At 33.5% G+C, this 20106-nt stretch overlaps 3 protein-coding genes and 2 long non-coding RNA genes across 6 annotated transcripts; 4 read left to right on the top strand and 1 right to left on the bottom strand.

Annotated features, from left to right (window-relative positions):
* The first annotated feature begins 303 nt into the window (after nucleotides 1–303).
* On the top strand, nucleotides 304–1052 carry LOC105171985 (non-specific lipid-transfer protein 2). The gene is made up of 2 exons (XM_011093288.3): nucleotides 304–743; nucleotides 869–1052. Exons 1-2 carry the CDS (start codon nucleotides 397–399, stop codon nucleotides 876–878), a joined length of 357 nt encoding a protein of 118 aa, XP_011091590.1. The 5' UTR covers nucleotides 304–396; the 3' UTR covers nucleotides 879–1052.
* A 7234-nt stretch (nucleotides 1053–8286) lies between these two features.
* Nucleotides 8287–9513, top strand: LOC105172106 (polygalacturonase-1 non-catalytic subunit beta-like). Its single transcript, XM_011093443.2, has one exon. It carries the CDS (start codon nucleotides 8326–8328, stop codon nucleotides 9334–9336), a length of 1011 nt encoding a protein of 336 aa, XP_011091745.1. The 5' UTR covers nucleotides 8287–8325; the 3' UTR covers nucleotides 9337–9513.
* A 2146-nt stretch (nucleotides 9514–11659) lies between these two features.
* On the top strand, nucleotides 11660–13292 carry LOC148786727 (uncharacterized). The gene is made up of 3 exons (XR_016068029.1): nucleotides 11660–11729; nucleotides 12242–12308; nucleotides 13081–13292. It is a non-coding gene; the product is annotated as an uncharacterized LOC148786727 (long non-coding RNA).
* A 2466-nt stretch (nucleotides 13293–15758) lies between these two features.
* On the bottom strand, nucleotides 15759–17415 carry LOC110012740 (uncharacterized). 2 transcript variants are annotated; one of them, XR_002287950.2, is made up of 3 exons: nucleotides 17298–17415; nucleotides 16251–16370; nucleotides 15759–16176 (listed from the first exon to the last, which is right to left on the bottom strand). It is a non-coding gene; the product is annotated as an uncharacterized LOC110012740 (long non-coding RNA). The 2 variants fall into 2 exon arrangements; XR_002287951.2 differs by having other exon boundaries at nucleotides 16257–16370.
* A 1100-nt stretch (nucleotides 17416–18515) lies between these two features.
* Nucleotides 18516–19265, top strand: LOC105171986 (non-specific lipid-transfer protein 2). Its single transcript, XM_011093289.3, has 2 exons — nucleotides 18516–18963; nucleotides 19083–19265. Exons 1-2 carry the CDS (start codon nucleotides 18617–18619, stop codon nucleotides 19090–19092), a joined length of 357 nt encoding a protein of 118 aa, XP_011091591.1. The 5' UTR covers nucleotides 18516–18616; the 3' UTR covers nucleotides 19093–19265.
* The last annotated feature ends 841 nt before the right edge of the window (nucleotides 19266–20106 follow it).

The following is a 20106-nucleotide window of genomic DNA, read 5'->3' as shown; positions in this document are numbered from 1 at the left end:
AAAGTTAGTCCCACACTTTAGGAGAACGTTACAGAGTTAGTTTTATTGTCGTAATACTAGGCACGTACTTAAGGAAAACGTTGCGGAGTTTGTCCCACATTTTAGGAAAATATTGTAAAGTTAGTCACAAAAATTGCAATTTTTTTTATGATCTTTGCGGTATTTTTCTAAAGTATGGGACTAATATTAACTATTTCAAAAAATATGAGACTAATATTACAAACCACTTTATATTTTGAAACCAAAATTGCAATTTTCTCCTTGGCTTAATTTTCTCTATATAAACACCACCACAGTACATGTTTTCTCCACACACCAAAACTTCCCTACTCACCTATTGCTAGAAAACAACACTAAGCCCTTTGTTCGCCTGTCATTTGAGATCTTCTAGTTACAATGGCCGGAATTATCAAGCCATTGAGCATTTTCCTCATCGCCGCCGTCTTGGCCATGGCAGTTGCCCCTCGCAGCGAGGCGGCAATTACCTGTGGCACGGTGGTCTCAGACTTGGATTCATGCCTGTCTTATCTGACCAACAAAGGCCCTCTAGGCAGTTGTTGCAGTGGAGTTAAGGGTCTGTATGGCGCAGCAAAGACTACACAAGATCGCCAAAGCGTGTGTAACTGCTTGAAATCTCTTGCTGACTCATACACTGATGTCGACCTGAGCAAGGCCGCTGGACTCCCTGGACAATGTGGCGTGAACATTCCATACAAGATTAGTCCTTCCACTGACTGCTCAACGTATGTACATGTCTTGTTTCCATCTGTTTCATTATTTCTTTTGTAAGCATTATTGATTTATTTGAATTATTACATGTGAAAAAGCAGATGAATTTATAATTTTTGGTGAATTTTTTGTTTTGCAGGGTGCACTGATGAGTTATGTTCGGAAAAATAGATGTCTACATATATAGTTATTAGCCATATAAAATAAAGGGTGAGTCGTTCGAACAGTGAATCTAGAGTTTTCTTCCCATAATGGACTATTGTTGAATCTGTTGAACCAATATATGTAGCAAATTATGAATAATACCAACTTTTCATGTGTTATTTATTTACTTATTTTACTTGTTTTCCTAGTTGTTCATAACTGTATGCATGAACAAAAAAGAAATTTAAGTAAGAAATATAATTAAATAAAAACGAAAAAGAAATTTAAGAGAAAATATAATTTTGATTCTATAAGTATAAGACGGTGGCTACATCAACAAATCATATCATGATTAAAAATCTCAAATTAAAGGGTTTACATGTCAAGTATGAGTCAATTTCCTAGGAATTTTGGCCACCAACAAATCAGATCATGATTAAAAATCTCAAATTAAAGGGTTCACATGTCAAGTATGAATCAATTTCTTAGGAATTTTAGCATTTTTTTCAGCGACACTTGAACTTAATGTGGTAACTTTTCTTTTTATTATAGTCCCTATTGCGAACAAATTCAAAATTATAGAGGATCAAATATAATAAGTGAATTATAAAATAATGTACGTGCTATATAATTCCATTTCAAGGATCCAACTAACAACTCAGTGCAGATTTTAGAACATAAGGGGTCATTTGATTTCAGTTTTAGGAAAAGAGAAGTGAAAGGGGGAGCACAAGTGAAAGGGAGAGCAAGAGAAAAAGAATAATAGCTTGCTTCAAGTTATTTGGTATGATTGGAAGGGGAGCAAATATAAAATATTTTCACTTGTTTGGTACGAGGAAAACACACTAAGGAGAAAACATTATCTTTTTAATTTTACTGAATAACCCTTCTCTTCGTTTTGTATTAGAAAATAAAAAAATTAATACTATACAAATATAATTTTAGTATATCAAAAAATTTTATCAAACAAGAACAAAAATATTTTTTATTAATAAAAATATTCATCGTTCACTTCAATACAATAGTTATTCAACGAGATCTTTACTTCTTTTCTATGGCGATTATGTACTTTATTATCAATTGAAGAAGAGAACAATTGGATGGAAATTATATATATATGGGCAATAGAGTAAATAAAAATAATATATATTTTTTTTGTCTTTTTGGCCTTAAACTTTTACTTGTCTGCCCAATTTTAGACTGAAATAAAATTAAACTCAGGAGGGATTCATATACATTGAGTTTTATTTCTCCTCAATCTCTTCTCCCTAACTAAACACCAAACTATCTTTTATAAATTTCAACTTTCACTTCTCTTATACTCCCACTTTTCACCCAACCAAACATACTCTAAGACATAATAAAAACTAAAGAGTACTGTACCTAACAACGTAAACCTATTGATATATATGTATAATAATACATTGTACTAGAGCCAAAGTTATTGACTAGCAGTACTAATAATGAAAAGAATTTTTTGAGAGAGAAAAAAGATTGAATAAATTATGATAGAGTAAAAGTCATAGTCACACCGTTGTATTGATATGCGGGCGTCCAACCAGTCGTTGTATAATGAGTGTAATGAATTTCACCTATCTGCATTGTTGGACCGGTGAACATCAAGGCGAAAACATGTCGAAGAGATATTAGGATCAAGTGTTCCAGTGGACTAGTCTTCTATTACCACACAATCACATCCTGCCCCTCGATTATTATAGCACGAGGAAGTTGATAAGGAATTTGGTTTATCTATCGAGAAGATTGATGCGTGTAAAAATGGTTGTATGCTATACTGGAAGAACAACATTGATTTGGAGTACTGCAACTACTGTGGTGACGCTATGTATAAATCGACCAGGGACCGAAACCCTGCCGTAAGAAGTGCTCGTATGTCTTTCTTAGGTACTTATCTTTTACTCCTCGACTGTAGAGGTTGTATGCTTCAACAGCAATGGGGGATGTGTTGGCTAGTTATACTTAAACCTTACAATCTCCCGCTGGGGATCTGTATGAAGTCTGAGTACATGATCTTAGCGATGGTGATCCCTGTTCTGTTTAATTCGAAGTATTTGATCGATGTGTACTTGGAGCTGTTGATCGAGGAGCTACTGCAATTATGGCATGCGGGTGTGTGGACGCATGACAATGCCACGAACCAGGCATTAATGATGCATGTGAGTTTGATATGCAACCACTTTCCTCATCCGTGGGCCTGTATGAGAGATATCGCATAGAAACACCAGTATTTCTGGCTCAACGACCAATTGAAGGTAAATAATAATTATTTCTTTTATTTACATCTTCAAAAAAATTTTACTGCTCATCTGTAATTTTTTTTTCTCTCTGTCTTTGAGCTTACTTACTATTGGGACTGCACTGATGACGTCATGTTCAAAGTGTTCAAAATGTTTATCGGGAAGTACATTCGTCCAATGTTTGGTGAAGTCAGTCAGAAATTAGTGCAATCATTGTAGTTGGCCAACGAGATCTGGCGTCAGTTGCATGAGTATTGGGCTTCCTATAATTTTCAAGAGGAGGCTGTGAATAATAAGGCTAACCGAGCGACCAACGCGCCACCTGTGGCACTGTGCACCACGGGCGGTCATCTTCCGTTCGGATCCACAATACGAAGTTGGTAGGTTCAGTTTGTTTTAATTATAAATCTAGAAATAATTTAAAAATTATAGTCTTAAGATGCATTTTTTGCACAGGAGACACAATTAGGTGGGTTGCTAAAGCAGGTGGAGCTCTTCTCCAAATGCTATAAGAAGAAGGACGACAGTTGCTGGAGTGCCCCGAGGATAGAGCAAGTAGCGATAAGTATATCAATAAATAACAAGTTTATCATATATTTTTTCATCTACTAATTCATTGTTTCTTATTTCAGGAGATTTTTCATAAGTTGCAGAAGGCCCAGCAGGTCCAAGCACCCGCTGATGGGCAAGAGCTTTCTACTTCTTTAGCAAGCTCCGTGGCCTAGATTCAGAAGCAGCTGCTGATCTTGGTGGCTAAAATAAGGGCTGTGTATTCGATTTAGGCTTAGAGGCCCACAAGTTGGCTGCACAGCCATCACAGAGGACCGCACCAATGCCACGAGCACCAGCACAGATCCCAGATCCAGACGCCATCATACCGAAGGACTGTATCTCGAGGATGGAGGAGATGATAATGCACACGATGACACATTTACCCATAACTCGGCCCCAGGGGATGACAAAAACCAAGACGAGGAGGCCGATTTAAATAAGGCTTTTTTTTTTTAAAAAAAATGTCTGTATCTTCATACACTTTCTAAGTAATATATATAGTATGTTATCAATTGTGCTTCTAATAATTAATTGTAGTAAAATTTAGTTAATTCTTTCATTTATAGAATGTTAAAAAAATTAATATTCAAATTATTGTAATAAGAAGTATTAATTTTAATTATTGAAATTTAAATATAGAAATCAACTAATTTCAAATTAAATCAATTAAAAAACTAAATAAATTAGAATAATGTATTGTAATATAAAAGAGAATAAACATAATTCTTTTCTAAAAAAAATAAACTTTGTAGCCAATTTCTTAAAACCACATATAAAGAAAAAAATCATAAAAAATGTCGGAAGTCGAACCAAAAACTGCGACTAGATATACTACATAAAAAAAATGATCCAACACCCGTTCCACAATATGCCGACACAAAAATATTATCCAAAAACCTGTTTCAAAATATGCCACCACAAAATACATCTTGCATTTATCCCTCCTTTTGGCTGTTAGGTATTAAAACCCATAAAAAATGTTCTAACAATTTTATGACGGGAACTCTTCATAAACTTTGGCAGAAAACTATAAGCAGAAGTGGTTCCAAATTTTGACACAAAAGCTGGTGCAAATTTAACAATATTCATACCTATAAATTGGACAAGTTTTGCAATAGGCTAACGAAATCGTTGGAGTCCATCTCAAACTTGTAGCGGATATATTGATACTATGGCAATTTTTTTTTTCGATAAATGTAAATTTCATTAAGTAAATGGTAGTACATCGGTACTATACAACATGAAAGGCTAGGGAGTCACCTAGTATGACAATTTTTTTTCGACTTTACTAGCGGTGACGGGCACTGTCCCGATCCAAATTCCGACCTCTCGTTCCAATTTTTTTGTAGTGTGAATAACATCTCTGTATCTTAGATAAATATTTCTAAAAAAATTAAATAAATGTATATATTTATATATATTCATTAATTTTCCAAAACAAAGTAGCCAAGATTTTGTAAATATATATGTCTTTGTCAATATTTATTTTTAAAAAAAAAGTATATTTATCTAAGTTAATGGGGTTAATTATTTTAATGATGAACTCCTTATGTTGGTTAATTACTATCTTCTTTTTGAGATAGTTTTAATATATCTATTCTATAATTAAACTGTCTTTTTGAGATAGTTTTAAGTATATATCTATTATACTATTCTTTTACTTTAATTTAATTCGAACCTAATTAGATTGTTAACTACTTTTTTTGTTATATAATTAAGATATAATTTTTTCTTCTATTCAAAAAATAATTTGATGTTGATTTAGTATAGAAAATACTAAAAAATACATCAGGAGCAATATTATAAATATATATTGACACGAGGACAAGTTTGTCCAACAAATTAATTTAAAGGGGGTAAGTTACAATGACTTCTCCTGAAATTTGACAAAATTATGAATATTTTCTTATTGTTTGAAAAATTACAAATACCTCCTAATGTTTGATAAAATTATATAATCTTTGGATTGTGGTATGAAATTGTAACTTTTCTCTTACTATATTTTTTTTTATTTTTTTTAAAAAAATAAAAAAAATTATAAAAAAATCAAATGGGATGGATGAAAAAATTTTAAAAATTATGAAAAAAATTATTCACTTAGTCTATAAAAAAATAATTTTTTTTAAAAATAAATAAAATTATAATTTTTAATTCATAGGGGCATTTTGATCAGTTTACCATAAAAAATGGATGGAAACCTAACGGATTGGGCTTATTATTAGACGGTCATTAAAATCAGGGGGGTATTGGTATTTTTTCAAACAATGAGGGAATGTTCGTAGTTATGCCAAACCTCAGGAAAAGTCGTTGTAATTTACCCTATATTTTATTACAAGGGGTAAATACAACTCATGGTATAATTGAGAGGGGTAAAGTGTATTTAATCTTTTTACTTTGGTGGATAACCGCTTATAATTTTTATTTATACGGTTCAAAAGCCAAAAGGTTGTAAAAATAGAAATTTATTTTGTAATCATATTTTCAACCTAATAAATTAATAAGTATTTATTTTCAACATTTCCAAACTCCCGAAATCGTCTGACTTTTGCTACTATACATTATTGTTATTTTTCAGTATCATCTTCGTCGTCACTATACAATTGTCCCATGCCGACTACATATCTACATAGACAAACAGTTGGGTTTTGTAATCATCTCTATTACTATGAAATAATTGTCTGAATCATTTTCATCGACCAACTTGGAAACTCACTTTTCTCTCCACTTGCTATACTCTCAATTTCGTAGTACTGAAAAATTCAGACATATCGGCGTTTCTTGGATTCTTGTTCTTTAAAGGGGCCCAACTCTTCTATGTGTAGATATTTCTTTGCCATTGCAGTTTTAATTAGGATCATTATTTGATGAGTTTTCAAATCAATATTTACGTAGAATTTGTCGTAATTAATATTCGCATCCAACAGGCTAATGGGCTGAGAGGCGTCACAATGAATTACAAGTTTTTAGAAAACATCTTATCAGATATCTGAGAACTTATAAGGGGCAAAATAATTTTTTAGTCCTATAAAATAAGGTACAATTTGTTTTGGTACTATAATTATGGTATGTGTTACTTTTAGTCTTACAAAGCTCATAATCAAGCATTTTTAGTGTAAAAAATCCAAAAACCCCTCTTGTGATAATAAGAATGTTCAAAAAACCCTATTAAAATTAAAGTACCAAATACCCCTCATGTGACACAAAATAAAGTTAAAAAAAAACCTCTGTACGAAAATTGGTCCACACGCGGTTTGACTGCGAATTTGCTACGAAAGTACCTTTTTTTTGACATTTTTGTCCTTCTCTCACATCTAATATATATAATATTATATATATTTATTGATAATAAAATATTATTTTAATTTAATTAATTAAAAATTAATTTCTATATTAAAAAAAAGATACAGTGACGCCGCCGCTGCTGAAGAGGAGGGCATGGCGCTTCCTCCTCACCCCTGGGCAACGACCATCTCCCAACATAGCGAGAGCGACGACCATCATCCATCTCTAGTGAGGGGGACGCGATTGCCCATCCAGCGAGGACGACCGACATCTCCAATAAGGGTGGTGGGGAACGGAGGGGAAGGCTGGGGGAGAAGATGGGCAGACGGTGGGGGCGAAGCAGGTGGGGGTGGGGGAAGAAGATAGGTGGGGGGTGGGGTAGGGCAAAGCAGGTGGGGGTGGGGGGGGGTTATAATTATTTTTTTGATTTTTTATGAATTATAATTATATATATTATAATATATTTAATAGTTATAAATTATATATGTCATAATTATATATTAATAGGTCTAGTTTGATCGATTGACTATAAGAAGTATTTTAGTCATTATTTCTAAAAAAGAGGCTCAAGTTGACCAAGGAACGGTGTAATTATAGCATATTTCTTATCCCTAAGATCTTATTATAAGTTTCATTATTTTATTAATTAATATATTAATTGTAAATTATTATTATACATAATCCTATTCTCTTTAAATATATTTTAAAAAATAAGATTCAATATTTTATAAATCTTAACATATGGTAAGATATTTCAAATTAATTTAGACAAAAACCGACAAGTTACAGCATTAAATGACATTTTGCAAAAAGCTTCTACCCTTGGACTCTTTTTTATCACAGAGTACGTTTTCTCTCTCTTATCCAAAACCACAAACTGGTATCAAATATTTTGGATCACCCGTAGGACTGAAAAGCATATCAAACAACTCAATTTGAAATCAATCAATACAAATTGGTCTGAATTCGATTGGTTAAAACTAACAAATTGAACTTGAATAATTTTTTGTATTCAATAAGCATTTTGAGCTCAAATGAGCTCAAGATCAGCGCAAAAATAATAAATTGTATTTTAAAAAATTAAATTACTCGAGCTGGATTCATTTTTGATAAAATTAAAGCTCGTTTAAACTCAATTAGATTAATAAGCAAATCAAATTTCAAATGCAATTTTTCATGCTCGATCATAATTCAAACAAACTTAAATAATAATATGTTCGACTCTGCTCGGATCATTTATACGCTTTAGTCGCGTATTTGTTGTCCATATAGTTCAATTTCATTTACCAAACTTCATCTATAAATATGACTCATACTCATCACTTTTCCTAGCAAATTTAACAAGTGATCACTTGAAAGGAAAATGGCACAGCCCTTTGCTAATTTCCTCCTCTCCTTTCCCATCTTTCTCATTCTTACCTTCACTTCTTCAGCATTTCCACACCCTCTTTCATCATCTTTTGCTTCAACTGAGATCAACTTCTGGTCTGCAAATGTGCTCAATAAAATGCCAGAAGCCATCTCAAAGAAGCTATCCCCACTAACCAAACACGAATCCGAGTACTATGCAGAAACGATATCGAAAGATAACTTCGAAGCCGATCTCAAATTCTGCTCACTTGCTAAATTAGCCTGTTCCGCAGTCTTGGATGATATAAAGGTAGTAAAGCAATCATACACGACGAGAAACGTTTACATGGACAACAAAGCGATCCCACTGGAAAAAGTCGATCCGTTTTCTTTCTTTAGGCTATCGATTCTCAAAGAAGGAAACACAATCCATCTCTCGGATTTGAAAGCATCCCTTCCTTATCGCGCGTTTCTTCCGCCTCAAATTGCATCAAAAATTACTTTGACCTCAAAAGGCATCGCAAAAATATTCCCCGAGTCTTCTAAAGAAGCTGTCGGCACTACCCTTTCTTACTGCAATGCTGCAGCAATAAAGGGAGAGCTCAAAGTCTGCCCAAAATCACTTGAAGAGATGATCAACTTCTCCAAATCTGCCTTAGGTAAGAACAAGTTGCTTGCATTGACTTCAAAAAGCACGAGAGGCTCAGGCGAAGAGCTCAAGATCGAAAAGATTAAACAGTTTGATGTTGAAAAGATCGTTGCATGCCATGAGATGTACTTGCCCTTTGCAACTTACTTCTGCCATTCACTGCCCTCGTCGCGAATATATTCTGTAGACTTTGTCGAGCCAAAGTCGGGAGCTCCGGTTAATACTGTTCTTGCGATGTGTCACATGGATACGTCGCCATGGCCTGCAGATCATGTCGCGTTTCAGATATTGAAGTTCGGGCCTGGACAAGGCGAGGCGTGCCACTGGTCGAATGAGATTGATCTTGCATGGATTGCTGGTGGAGAGAACATGTGAACTGGGATTGCGAGGTTCTGGTTTGTTTTCGAATTATGTAATGCCGGAGATTCATTAAGGGAATCTCTCATTATATTAAATAACTGAGCAGATATGGATATGTTATCTAAGCTTTGGTTCTGTTGGGGATTTGGAGCAGATATGGATATGTTATCTAAGCTTTGGTCCTGTTGGGAATTTGGAGGAAGATTTTGCACTACAAATATTTTTCATTCATTTTTCCATCCCACAACTTCAAAATTACAAACATTAAATCAATTACATGTTACAATGCATTAAATATTTCACCAACAATTTTTTATGAATAAAATATCAATTTCCTATGGATAATTTTTTTTGACTTGATAACTTTGAAAAGTCAAATATATGCACAATACTTTAGGAATTGCAAATTACACTTTCCAATAGATCCCACATGCTTTTCTCATTTTTGTTTTGGAGTAAGGGTGCTTCCTCTATTTGCTCCGACATGATTATATATTTTGGGCTTAAATGAACTTTTAGTCTTGTAAATATATTCTTTTTTTATTTTTTATTTTTTATTTTAATTTTGTAACTTAGCAGAGCTGAAAACTTATTAATCACTTTTTTTAATTTCACGATTTTAGAATAAACTTAACAAAAATTTTAAAAGTTGGTCGAAAAGTGGTATACATTAGTTATGTGCCAATTAAAAATTAGAAAAACATATTTTATTGGCTAATTTTTGTAGAGGTGGCAACTGGTGACTCATGTAAAAGAACAAAAAAAAGCGATGTGGCATGAGTTGCCACATCAGCAAAAAAATCAGCAAAAAGATGTATTTTCCCAAATTTTAAATGGGACATGATACTTCTCCGGTCAGTTTGTTCCCAAATTGTGAAATTATAAAAGGTCAAGGATCATTTTAATATCCTAACAAATTACAAAAGAAAAGTATCGAAAAATTATTGATGTGAGTAAAAAATATTTGTTGGTTAAAGTCAACTTAAGATTCTTGGGGAGAGGTCCGAGGCCCACGTGAGTACGCACATGAATCAGGAAAATATAATTGAAAGAGATTAAAAGCAATGATTAAACTGTGGAATAATAGCTGACCAATGTGTATTGGAATTTTTCATATGCAAGTGTAATTTAAAGTTACCCTCAAAATGAGAGGACTTCAGTATTTATAAACAACCTCCCCCAACCATTGGGAGGTGGCTATTCCTTCTTGGACTTTTGCTCGAATCCCCTACATTCAGGGTAGCACCTACTCCTTGCGGATAAGGCCATCCCCAACAGATTAGGATTATCCATAGATGAGGGTCATTATTCACGAATAAGCCCGCCACCTTCAGATGTAAGGGCACCCAAAAGTCTTCAATGGAGTGTTTGAAAGAGAGCCTCCAGTTAAGGCTTACAAGGGCTCGGGTAACCCCCGCCACCCCACCACGTCCAACCTCCTACCCCACCACCCCCACCCAATCCCGACCTCCTCCCTCTCTCCTTCCCACCCCCCACCCCCCACCCGCACACTCTAGGCTTGGGCGATGCCGGTCGCCCAGATCTGGGCGCCCGGCGTTGCCCAGAAGTGGAGGGCAATGAGGTCGTCGTCGTCGCCCTCACTGCGTTGAGCGATGGCCAGGTGTGAGGAAGCGTGGCGCGCCGTCCTCTACAGTAGCCGCCGCCATTGCTTCTTTTTCTTTTAATATATAAATTAATTTTTAATTAAAATAATATTTTATTACATAAATAATTAAATAGTTATTCTATAAAATAATATTTTATTATTAATAAATGTATATAATATATTAGATGTGAGAAAAGGGCAAAAATATAAAAAACAAAGGTACTTTTATAGTCAATTCCCAGTCAAAGTGTGTGTGGCCCAATTTCTGTACAGAAGAATTTTTTTTAACTTTATTTTATATCACAGGGGGTCTAATTAGCAGTCAAACCGAGAAGAAAGCTTTCTCCACCTTCCTGAGCCCGATCACCGCACCCCCTCCTCCTTACATGTGACATCCCGTAGAATTTTTTACGAAATTGGGAGACTAATTGGTAATTATTAGAAATTTAGATTTAATTAGTAAATAAATTATAAATTGAATTTGAGATATAATAAAACTCAAACGGATTAAATTGGAGTTCATTATAATATTTGGAAGCAAATTATATTAATTAAGAAAATTAGAAAGAACGTAATAGTAATTATTAAAAAAAATTAAAAACAAAACAGAAAAAAAAAAAGGATGGTGGGCAGTGGCATGTGCTGCCACCGCCTCACCAACCACTAAACATATATATATATATATATATATATATATATATATATATGTTAATTGCAAACACACACAAACATAAACATACATACATGCACGGCACACACACACGCGCGCGAATTGAAAGTTTCTTGCGGAAAATAACCAGAGGTACGAGATTTCAATTTTAAATTTTATTAATTCATATAATTATATTCTTTATTTAGTTTGTTTATTAAATGTTGATTATATTGCGCGATATATTATTTAATCGAAATATTTTACGAGTTTGACTATTTAAAATAGTGTCGAATTAAATATCAAATTGGATATAAAAATGATATCGTTGGTCGATTAGATTGTTAAATTTATTAGATTTGAGTATTGCTATAGCTAATTTATATAATTCCATCGGAGTTGTTAACTAAATACCCGATTCTACGTATTGTTATTTAATTAAATTATATAATAGCGAGAAATTGATAAGAAATCCGTAGAAATATTTCGAAAATTATATTTAATAAATGGTAGCTTAATAAAGAGGAAAAATGAAGATTTGTATTTCGATAGTAATGAAATATTAAAGAATTAGTAGAAATTGTACGAATAAGATTTAATATTATATTTAAAAGAAATTACGATATTCTTGATATATTAATTGTGTGTGGTATAACTCATTATAGGATACGGAGGTGAGGTGAAATGACTGACAATTAGCGGTTGAGTAGAAAGAAAAGTTGTAAGATTGAGGTAAGTAAATAATTAGTATTATCTATATATGTCTCCATTATTTGTGGTTTTACTGTTATCTGAATTTGTGGCTCATGCTGATATGGATTTATTTGAAAGTATATGAATGATGGATGATTTGATTTGATTGATGGTATTGTGTACGAGGAATGAGAAAATACGTTAAAATATTATGTTTGTTGTTTGATGTGTTGTGGATGTCTAAATGAGAATATGGATATACTGTTTTACGCTACTAGTTGCATACAAGAATGGTGATACGTGAAAATAAAGGAGTGGTGGAAATTGAATATATATTGTGGCGTGAATAACCCTTGACGTGTTGAAAAGCCTATAAGGCGAAATGAAAAGAGCTTTGATGCGATATGAGAAAGAAATGAAATGAAAAGAGCTTTGATGCGATATGAAAAAGATGTGATGTGAAAAGAGCTATGATGCGAAATAAAAGAGTTATGATGCGAAATGAGATTGATGAGCCGGCTCTCAAGGGGATTCACTTAAATTTATATGACGGTGAGATTGAGTTGACGGGAAAAACACGATATCACCTTCTGGTAAACAAACTAGGGAAAAAGAAAGTTCAATTGATTATTTTATTGTGAGATAGCTATGTGGTGTACTACAATTGATTATATTGGAGTTAAATTGACTGTAATCCATGCATGTTGCCTACTTGTCATGTTTGGGCTGTGTTTGATATACATATATAGATAGGGCTAATTATTTACTTACTGAGTGGCAGGCTCATCCCTCTGTTGACATTTTCTTTCAGGAGTAGACTTTGAGGTATCTGACTGTTGAATAATAGGTCTACGCACTATACTCAGTCAGGTTAGGCCAGTATGCTGTTTCTCCTTTTTGTCAGCTAGAGTACAAATCTTATTTTGTTTGTATAAAGAGAACGTAGGAGCGGAGATTAACTGTGGTGGACTACTCGTGGTGTTTGATTTATATATATGATGTTGTGGGTTGATTATGTTGTTATGACATTGGAATTACGTATTCATATGGATTAAATTATTATGTGCATTTATATTTATAAACACAGGGATTGCTATAAGTATGACGTTTAGGGTAGATATAACCCTTATAGCGAAGGGGGTGCTACATTACAATACCTCCTTTAAAAAAATTACAAATATGTTCCTTAAATGAGAAATATCTTAACAAACATTTTCTTACAATGAACAAAAAATACTTATATAATAAAACTACCTCTATATAGTGATTTTGATAAAAATTAGATAAAATGTCTAGAAAATCGTAGATTCTTATATTTTTCTTAATTTAAATCATGGTTTGCTTATGTTGCAGTATTGTTGATGGAACATAGTGCTTTATATATTTTGTCTTTTATGAGTGTTGATATTTTGATGTGAGCTACTTACATGATGTCTCTCTAGCTGCACATACAAAATATTCCAAATTTCCAAAATTCAATTTTTTGTTTTCTATATTACTTTATTCATCAATTCATCCTTTCAATACCATACAATTGGCCTTAACAGAGCATATATTTATTTAAAAGTATGTGCCGTTGGTACCAAAATTAAAGCTTGTTTATCATATAACATCATACTTCTTTAATTTTTTTTTTCCATTTCCACTTGAATCAGTATAAAGAATAATTAATGAACACACCTCTATGACAAATCAAGAACATTAAGTGTTTCAAGAAATACACTGAAAATCAACATAAATGCAGCTCACATCCCATCATAGTTTATTCATAATAACATACATAAATTTAATTTTTTATTTCAATTCCATAATAAGAACTGACAAAATTGCAAAATTAATCCTGTAAGTATAGGGGGTGGCAAAATTAGTCCTGTAACTATTGAACTGGTAATTTTAGTCATATATGTTTTCATTTAGTGGAAATTTTGGTCATTCCTCCCAAAATTATCCAAAAATTAGCCGGACAAATTGGGGCTTAGGGTTCCGATTGCCAACTGGTCCCAACTTAAACACGTGGTATCTTACGTGTTTGCTAATTGGTAATTCTGGTCGGAAGGATCAAAATTGCCACTAAATTAAAATATATAGGACTAAAATTGCCACTAAATTAAAACATAAAGGAGAAGTCAACCGATGATGAGGCCATGACGTGGATGTACCATTACAGAAACTCATCAGAGGGATGTGTGCGCCATGGGGAGCGAATACAAGGGTGTTGGTGTGCTGGCGAGATGATCGCTGGTGAGGGAGACAGAAAAACCAATGGTGGACGTGGAGAAAAAGTGGCGAAAATAAAAACAAAGAGAACCAACCGAATAGTTGAAAAAAATGGATGGGCTTGGGGGCAATCAACTCGCCGGAGGATGGGGAGTTGATTGGTGGTGGTCTTGAATAGTGGGTAGGTTGGACGGTGGTGAATTGAGAAGAGAAATAAAATAATTCTAGGTTTTACGATAAGACTATAATCAACAATTGGGGGCACGTTTGAACTCCGATTGAACACATGCTATAGGGTTGGAATCAGCGTAGGACGGCGAGTGTAGTGGTGGTATGCGTGGCCGTAGATGCGTCGGGAAAAAAGTTTCAGCGACCGACTTAGTGGTGGTGGTTAACCATTTTTTATCACGTCAGCATCCATGTAATGTCCATTTGTCGCCGAAACTCTAATCCCCCAATTTGATTTGTTAATTTTCGATCACTTTTGGCCGGGAGGACCAAAATTGCTACAATTTTAAACATAAAGGACTAAAATTGCTAGTCTCATAGGTATTGGACCAATTCTGCTACCCCTCTATACATACAGGACTAATTTTGCAATTTTTTCATAAGAACCAAACACACACTTGTGACAAAACTAACAACAAAAAGAAAACACAAAGCAATTGGGATAGGCGCTTGGTATGGATTGAGTCCTATTTTATTTTTGGGATGGCGTTTGGGATGATTTTAGGATGAAATGATGTCTGTCTGAAAACACCTCGTCGAAGAATATTTCGGATGGTTTGATGAAGCCGTCCTACAATTTGGAATGGAATTTGGGACAGCCTACAAAGCCATCCGAAATTTCATCCAAAGGACGAATAATTGAAATATAAGTTTGAGATGGCCTTACGGATGGTTTGAGACAACCTTTGGGACGTTTTTTCTTTTTTTATTTGAGATGGATCCATTTGGGACGACTAATTAAAATATAAGTTTGGGATAGATTTACGGACGATTTGGGATGTAATTTTTAAACTGAACGTAGTATGTTTTGAATGATTTTTGGGACGGCATTTGTGATGTATTTTTTCTTATTTGGGACAAAATGTCGTTCCAAATTTCGTCCCTATTTTTAGTTAAATTTTTTAAAATAATAATTTTCTTTTTCCATTTTTATATTTTTTATAGGGCAAAATTTTACTGTATAATATAGGATTGAAGACAATATTTTTCATATGAAAGAAATTAAAATTAGATAAAATAATTTAAATATAGTGTCTAGTTCAGAATTCTAATTTTAAAACAAAAATATTAAAATTTAAATCCTAAAGTAACAAGTAGGGCGAATGCTTGGATGAGGCTCTACAACTTTTTCGTCCTATTATTGCATGGACTGCTCAACTGGGGCATTAACAATTGGTAGCTGGTTGGGGAACAACATTTGGATCCCCATTTTGTTGAAGAGCATGCCCAACATAAGTTTGATTTTTTAAAGCAGTATTGAGACAAGAGGTTCTGGCTGCGAGGTGGCATTAGATGTTGATGCTCTGTGGTCTTTGGTAAACGGGGGAGCGGGATCTGATGTTAATGCCTCGGCCCAAAGTTTTTCTTCCTCTAAGGGTGTGACACTGGCAGCAGATGAGCTACCCTCCTCCGGTGGCTTCGACTGTGAGGCATGCTCCTCGAGCATCTTCTAATGTGTCTCCTGAGAATGAGTAAGATATAATACGTTAGTAAAATATTAATTTTTTTTAAGGAAAAACAAGAAGTGTAGCTTACCACTACCTCTTCTGCCCCGCGAACTACTTCAGTCGTCGTTGGCTTTCTTCTTGTAGCAGGCAACAAATACCTCCATTCGCTGAGGTGGCTAGCCTAGCAGAGCCTCAAGGCATCTGGAAGCTAAAAGCCCACAACAAATATATTCAAGTAATATATATTCACCAAATAAATTCAAACAATTACGTCAATAAAAAAAACAAAGTAAATATACACCACAAGTTAATTCAAGCCCTGCATATTTATATATATAATCAAATATCATATATATATATATATTATATACAATTAGACCCCAAGATGGATAGTGGTAACAGAAACAAGTTAAGCAGATAATATAAGTGAAAACGTATGCCATCCACACTATGATAACACAGTTTCATCATCTTTAGTAAATGCAGAGAGAATCAGATTATAGAGGATTTCCAAGAATTTGTAGGCCAAGAATCTAGTAAATGTAAGAGAATAAGAGCCCCTGTGGACTGAAGAATCATTACAAGATAATAGCAAACAAACAATTATATGAAACCAAATTTCATGAAGTGCAGTGATTAACTTATTGTTTTAAACCAAAGAAATTAAGAAATGCTTGAAACCAAATGTTCGAACTCAGTATAGTAGTAATACATGTGAAAACTGGCAAGACGATCAAGCAAGCAGCTAAACTGACAGGGAGTAATTTGAAGAATTGATAGCCATCTCGAATTTGATAGGATTGAGAGGCTGCTATATACCAGTCCTCCTCATCTAAATGCTTTCTACTTTTATTCTCAAAGTTAATAAATTGAAACTTCCGTCATCGCAAGCAATATACAGTATACCATTAAGACATTTCATTAAGCAATATACATGTATTGAAAATGAGGAAAACAAAATATAGAAATGCTTGAACTAAAGGAAGGAGAAAATGAGCAAACAAATAATTTCCAGTAAGACATTTAATCACACATTTACACAAAAAAAAAATCCAAAAGAAAATGAAAACAGTAGAAATCAAATAAAAGTATCAGTCCTCAAATAGATTGAAGAGGGAGAGAGAGAGCGACATACCTTGAAGAGGAGAGAAAGCGCGAGAAGCGATGAGCGACCATCGGTGGTAACACAACCGCGATGAGAGAGAGAGAGACAGAGATGTGGTGAAATGGAGATGAGATTACGGATTTGAAACTAAGTCCCAAATATATATTAGTATTTTTGGACGACATTAGTAGTTCCAATTATCGTCCCAAAGATAGTGACTTATTAAAAATTAAAAATAAATAAAACATCCATTCTAAATACATAAATAGACATAAAAGGTGATCAATTTGTGAAACAACACATTGTATAAAAAAGAACTGTAGTAAGTTTTATATGTTTACAATATCTCGTAAATGTATATTCATAGTTGTAAGTATTGTACTGATGTAACTGTGATTCTCTATTTTACTAGTGTATTATTCTATCGGACCATCCGGTTTCAAATATATCATAATTTTTAAGCCATACTAATTTATAATATAGGGCAGTGGCCACAACCACCTAGATTCTATATATACTAGGCGTATGTGACGCATTCATTATGTGTGCATAAATTATTAATTTTTAATGAAAGAAGACAAATAAATACATGAGTATAAATTATTTAAAATAAATAGTATAGAAAGAAAATAAATATTTTTAGATGATTCCATAATACATAATATTTCAAAAAGAAAAAATGAGAAAGAAATAAAAGTAACTTAGAGATTGTAAGGAAGAAAACAATTATTACCCCCAGAAAGTAGTTATTCACAGACCATGATATGAAATTTATTGGCAAAATTGTATTTTTCGTCTTGCAAAATATATACAATGTCTACACTTTTAGTTCTTCACTTTATACAAAATTTAAAATGATCGCAAATTAAATTTTTTAGATACATTTTGTCCCGGACTTTTATATTTGAAATATATTTTTTTTTATTCAATCATAAACAAATTATCTACGGTATTTGAAATAATATTGTTTGATCTTTAAAGTAGGAATGAAAAACACAAAGTATGGAGAGGGAGATTCTAGAAAAATAGAGAACTGACCCCACAAACAATACCAACACAATGCTGTGAATTAATGGTTTTCTTGAACGGGGCATGAATCTGATGCCACCTGTTGGACTTTTGTGTTTCCTATTTCATCAACCCCTAATCATATGTTCCAACTATGATCGCACAATTAATATTCCGCCACAACTACCAACTACATGTATATCAATACTTCACTCATTTTTCTCTATATAAACACTACCACCTTACAGGTTTTCTCCACACCAAAACTTGCCTAGTGACCTATTGCTAGAAAAGAACACTGAGCTCTTTGTTCTCCTGTCATTTGAGATCTTTTAACTACAATGGCTGGAATTATCAGGCCAATGTGCATTCTCCTCATTGCCGCCGTCTTGGCCATGGCAGTTGCCCCTCGCGGTGAGGCAGCAATAGGCTGCGGCACGGTGGTTTCATACCTGAATCCATGCCTGCCATATGTAACCAACAAAGGCCCTCTAGGCAGTTGTTGCGGTGGAGTTAAGGGTCTGTATGGAGCAGCCCAGACTGCACAAGATCGTCAAAGCGTGTGCAGCTGCTTGAAATCTCTCGCTGGCTCATACAAAGATGTCGACCTGAACAAGGCCGCTGGACTCCCTGGACAATGTGGCGTCAACATTCCCTACAAGATTAGCCCTTCCACTGATTGCTCAAAGTATGTACATCTCTTGTTTTCATCTTTTTTTTTTAAATAATTTTTAATTTATTTGAATTATTGCATATAAGAAAAGGCAATGAATTTATAATTTTTGGTGTTTTGTTTTTGTTTTGCAGGGTGAATTGAGGAGGTATGTTCAGAAAAATGGCCTTCTACATATATAAGTTTGTAGCAGTATAAAATAAAGGTTGGGTCCTATGAGCTGACCCACCCAGGGTACTCCAGAGTTTTCTTCCCATGATGGACTGATGTGAAATCAATAGCAAATGATGAATAATACCAACTTTTCTATATGCTCACATTTGTACTTGTGTTATTTATTCATGTATTTTTTTTCCAATTGTTCATAACTCTGCAACATTTGATGATTTAAAGTTGACAAATAAAAAAGAAAAAAATGTATAATTTTAATTCTATAAGTATAAGGTGGTGGCCACATAATAAAACTGAACGAAATATTAATAATCTTCAAAATTAAAGAACTCACACATGCCAAGCCTGCGCTAAGTTTTGGAGAATATAACATTTTTCGATGACATCTAAACTAAATATGCTATTTTTTATTTTTCTTATTTTTTTAATTACGGTTCCTCATTTCAAATTTAAAATTGAAGAGGACCAAAAGTGTCATCCCTATAATTCTAAGACCGAAATTGTATTGTTTTAGAAACTACGTAACTCCCATATCATTGTTATGCAAATAAAACTATATCTATACCATATTTATAAGTATGAACCCATAAGTGTTTGTTCCTATTGCCTAAAGACGTTCATATCCTAATTTAAATAATATTTTTCATAATAAATAAGACTAAGATTTTGTTATATAAAAAAGAACATAATTCTATCCATGAAGGGAACTATGTAGTAGTCTTAATTCCTCAAAACTACCAATATATCATAATTTTAGAATGAAAAGTGTTTCTAATTAAATCAAAATAAAAAGACACATAAAATTTAACGAAATTAATTTTCATGTAACAATTTCATCGGTTGATTTCCCCTGTTTCCTTTTTGTTTGCCACATTAGCATCCACATAGAATGTTGACTGTGTAAGTGAAGTTCATTTGAATAGCGAAATTGTAAGTCCTAATTTAATTTGTTAATTTTCGACTATTTCTTAGGGGAAAAACCAATAT

This window comes from Sesamum indicum, linkage group LG10 (genome assembly GCF_026168435.1).
Source record: "Sesamum indicum cultivar Baizhima isolate 11 linkage group LG10, ASM2616843v1, whole genome shotgun sequence".
Classification (NCBI taxonomy): Eukaryota; Viridiplantae; Streptophyta; class Magnoliopsida; order Lamiales; family Pedaliaceae; genus Sesamum; species Sesamum indicum.
This window is presented reverse-complemented; position numbering and strand designations above follow the sequence as displayed.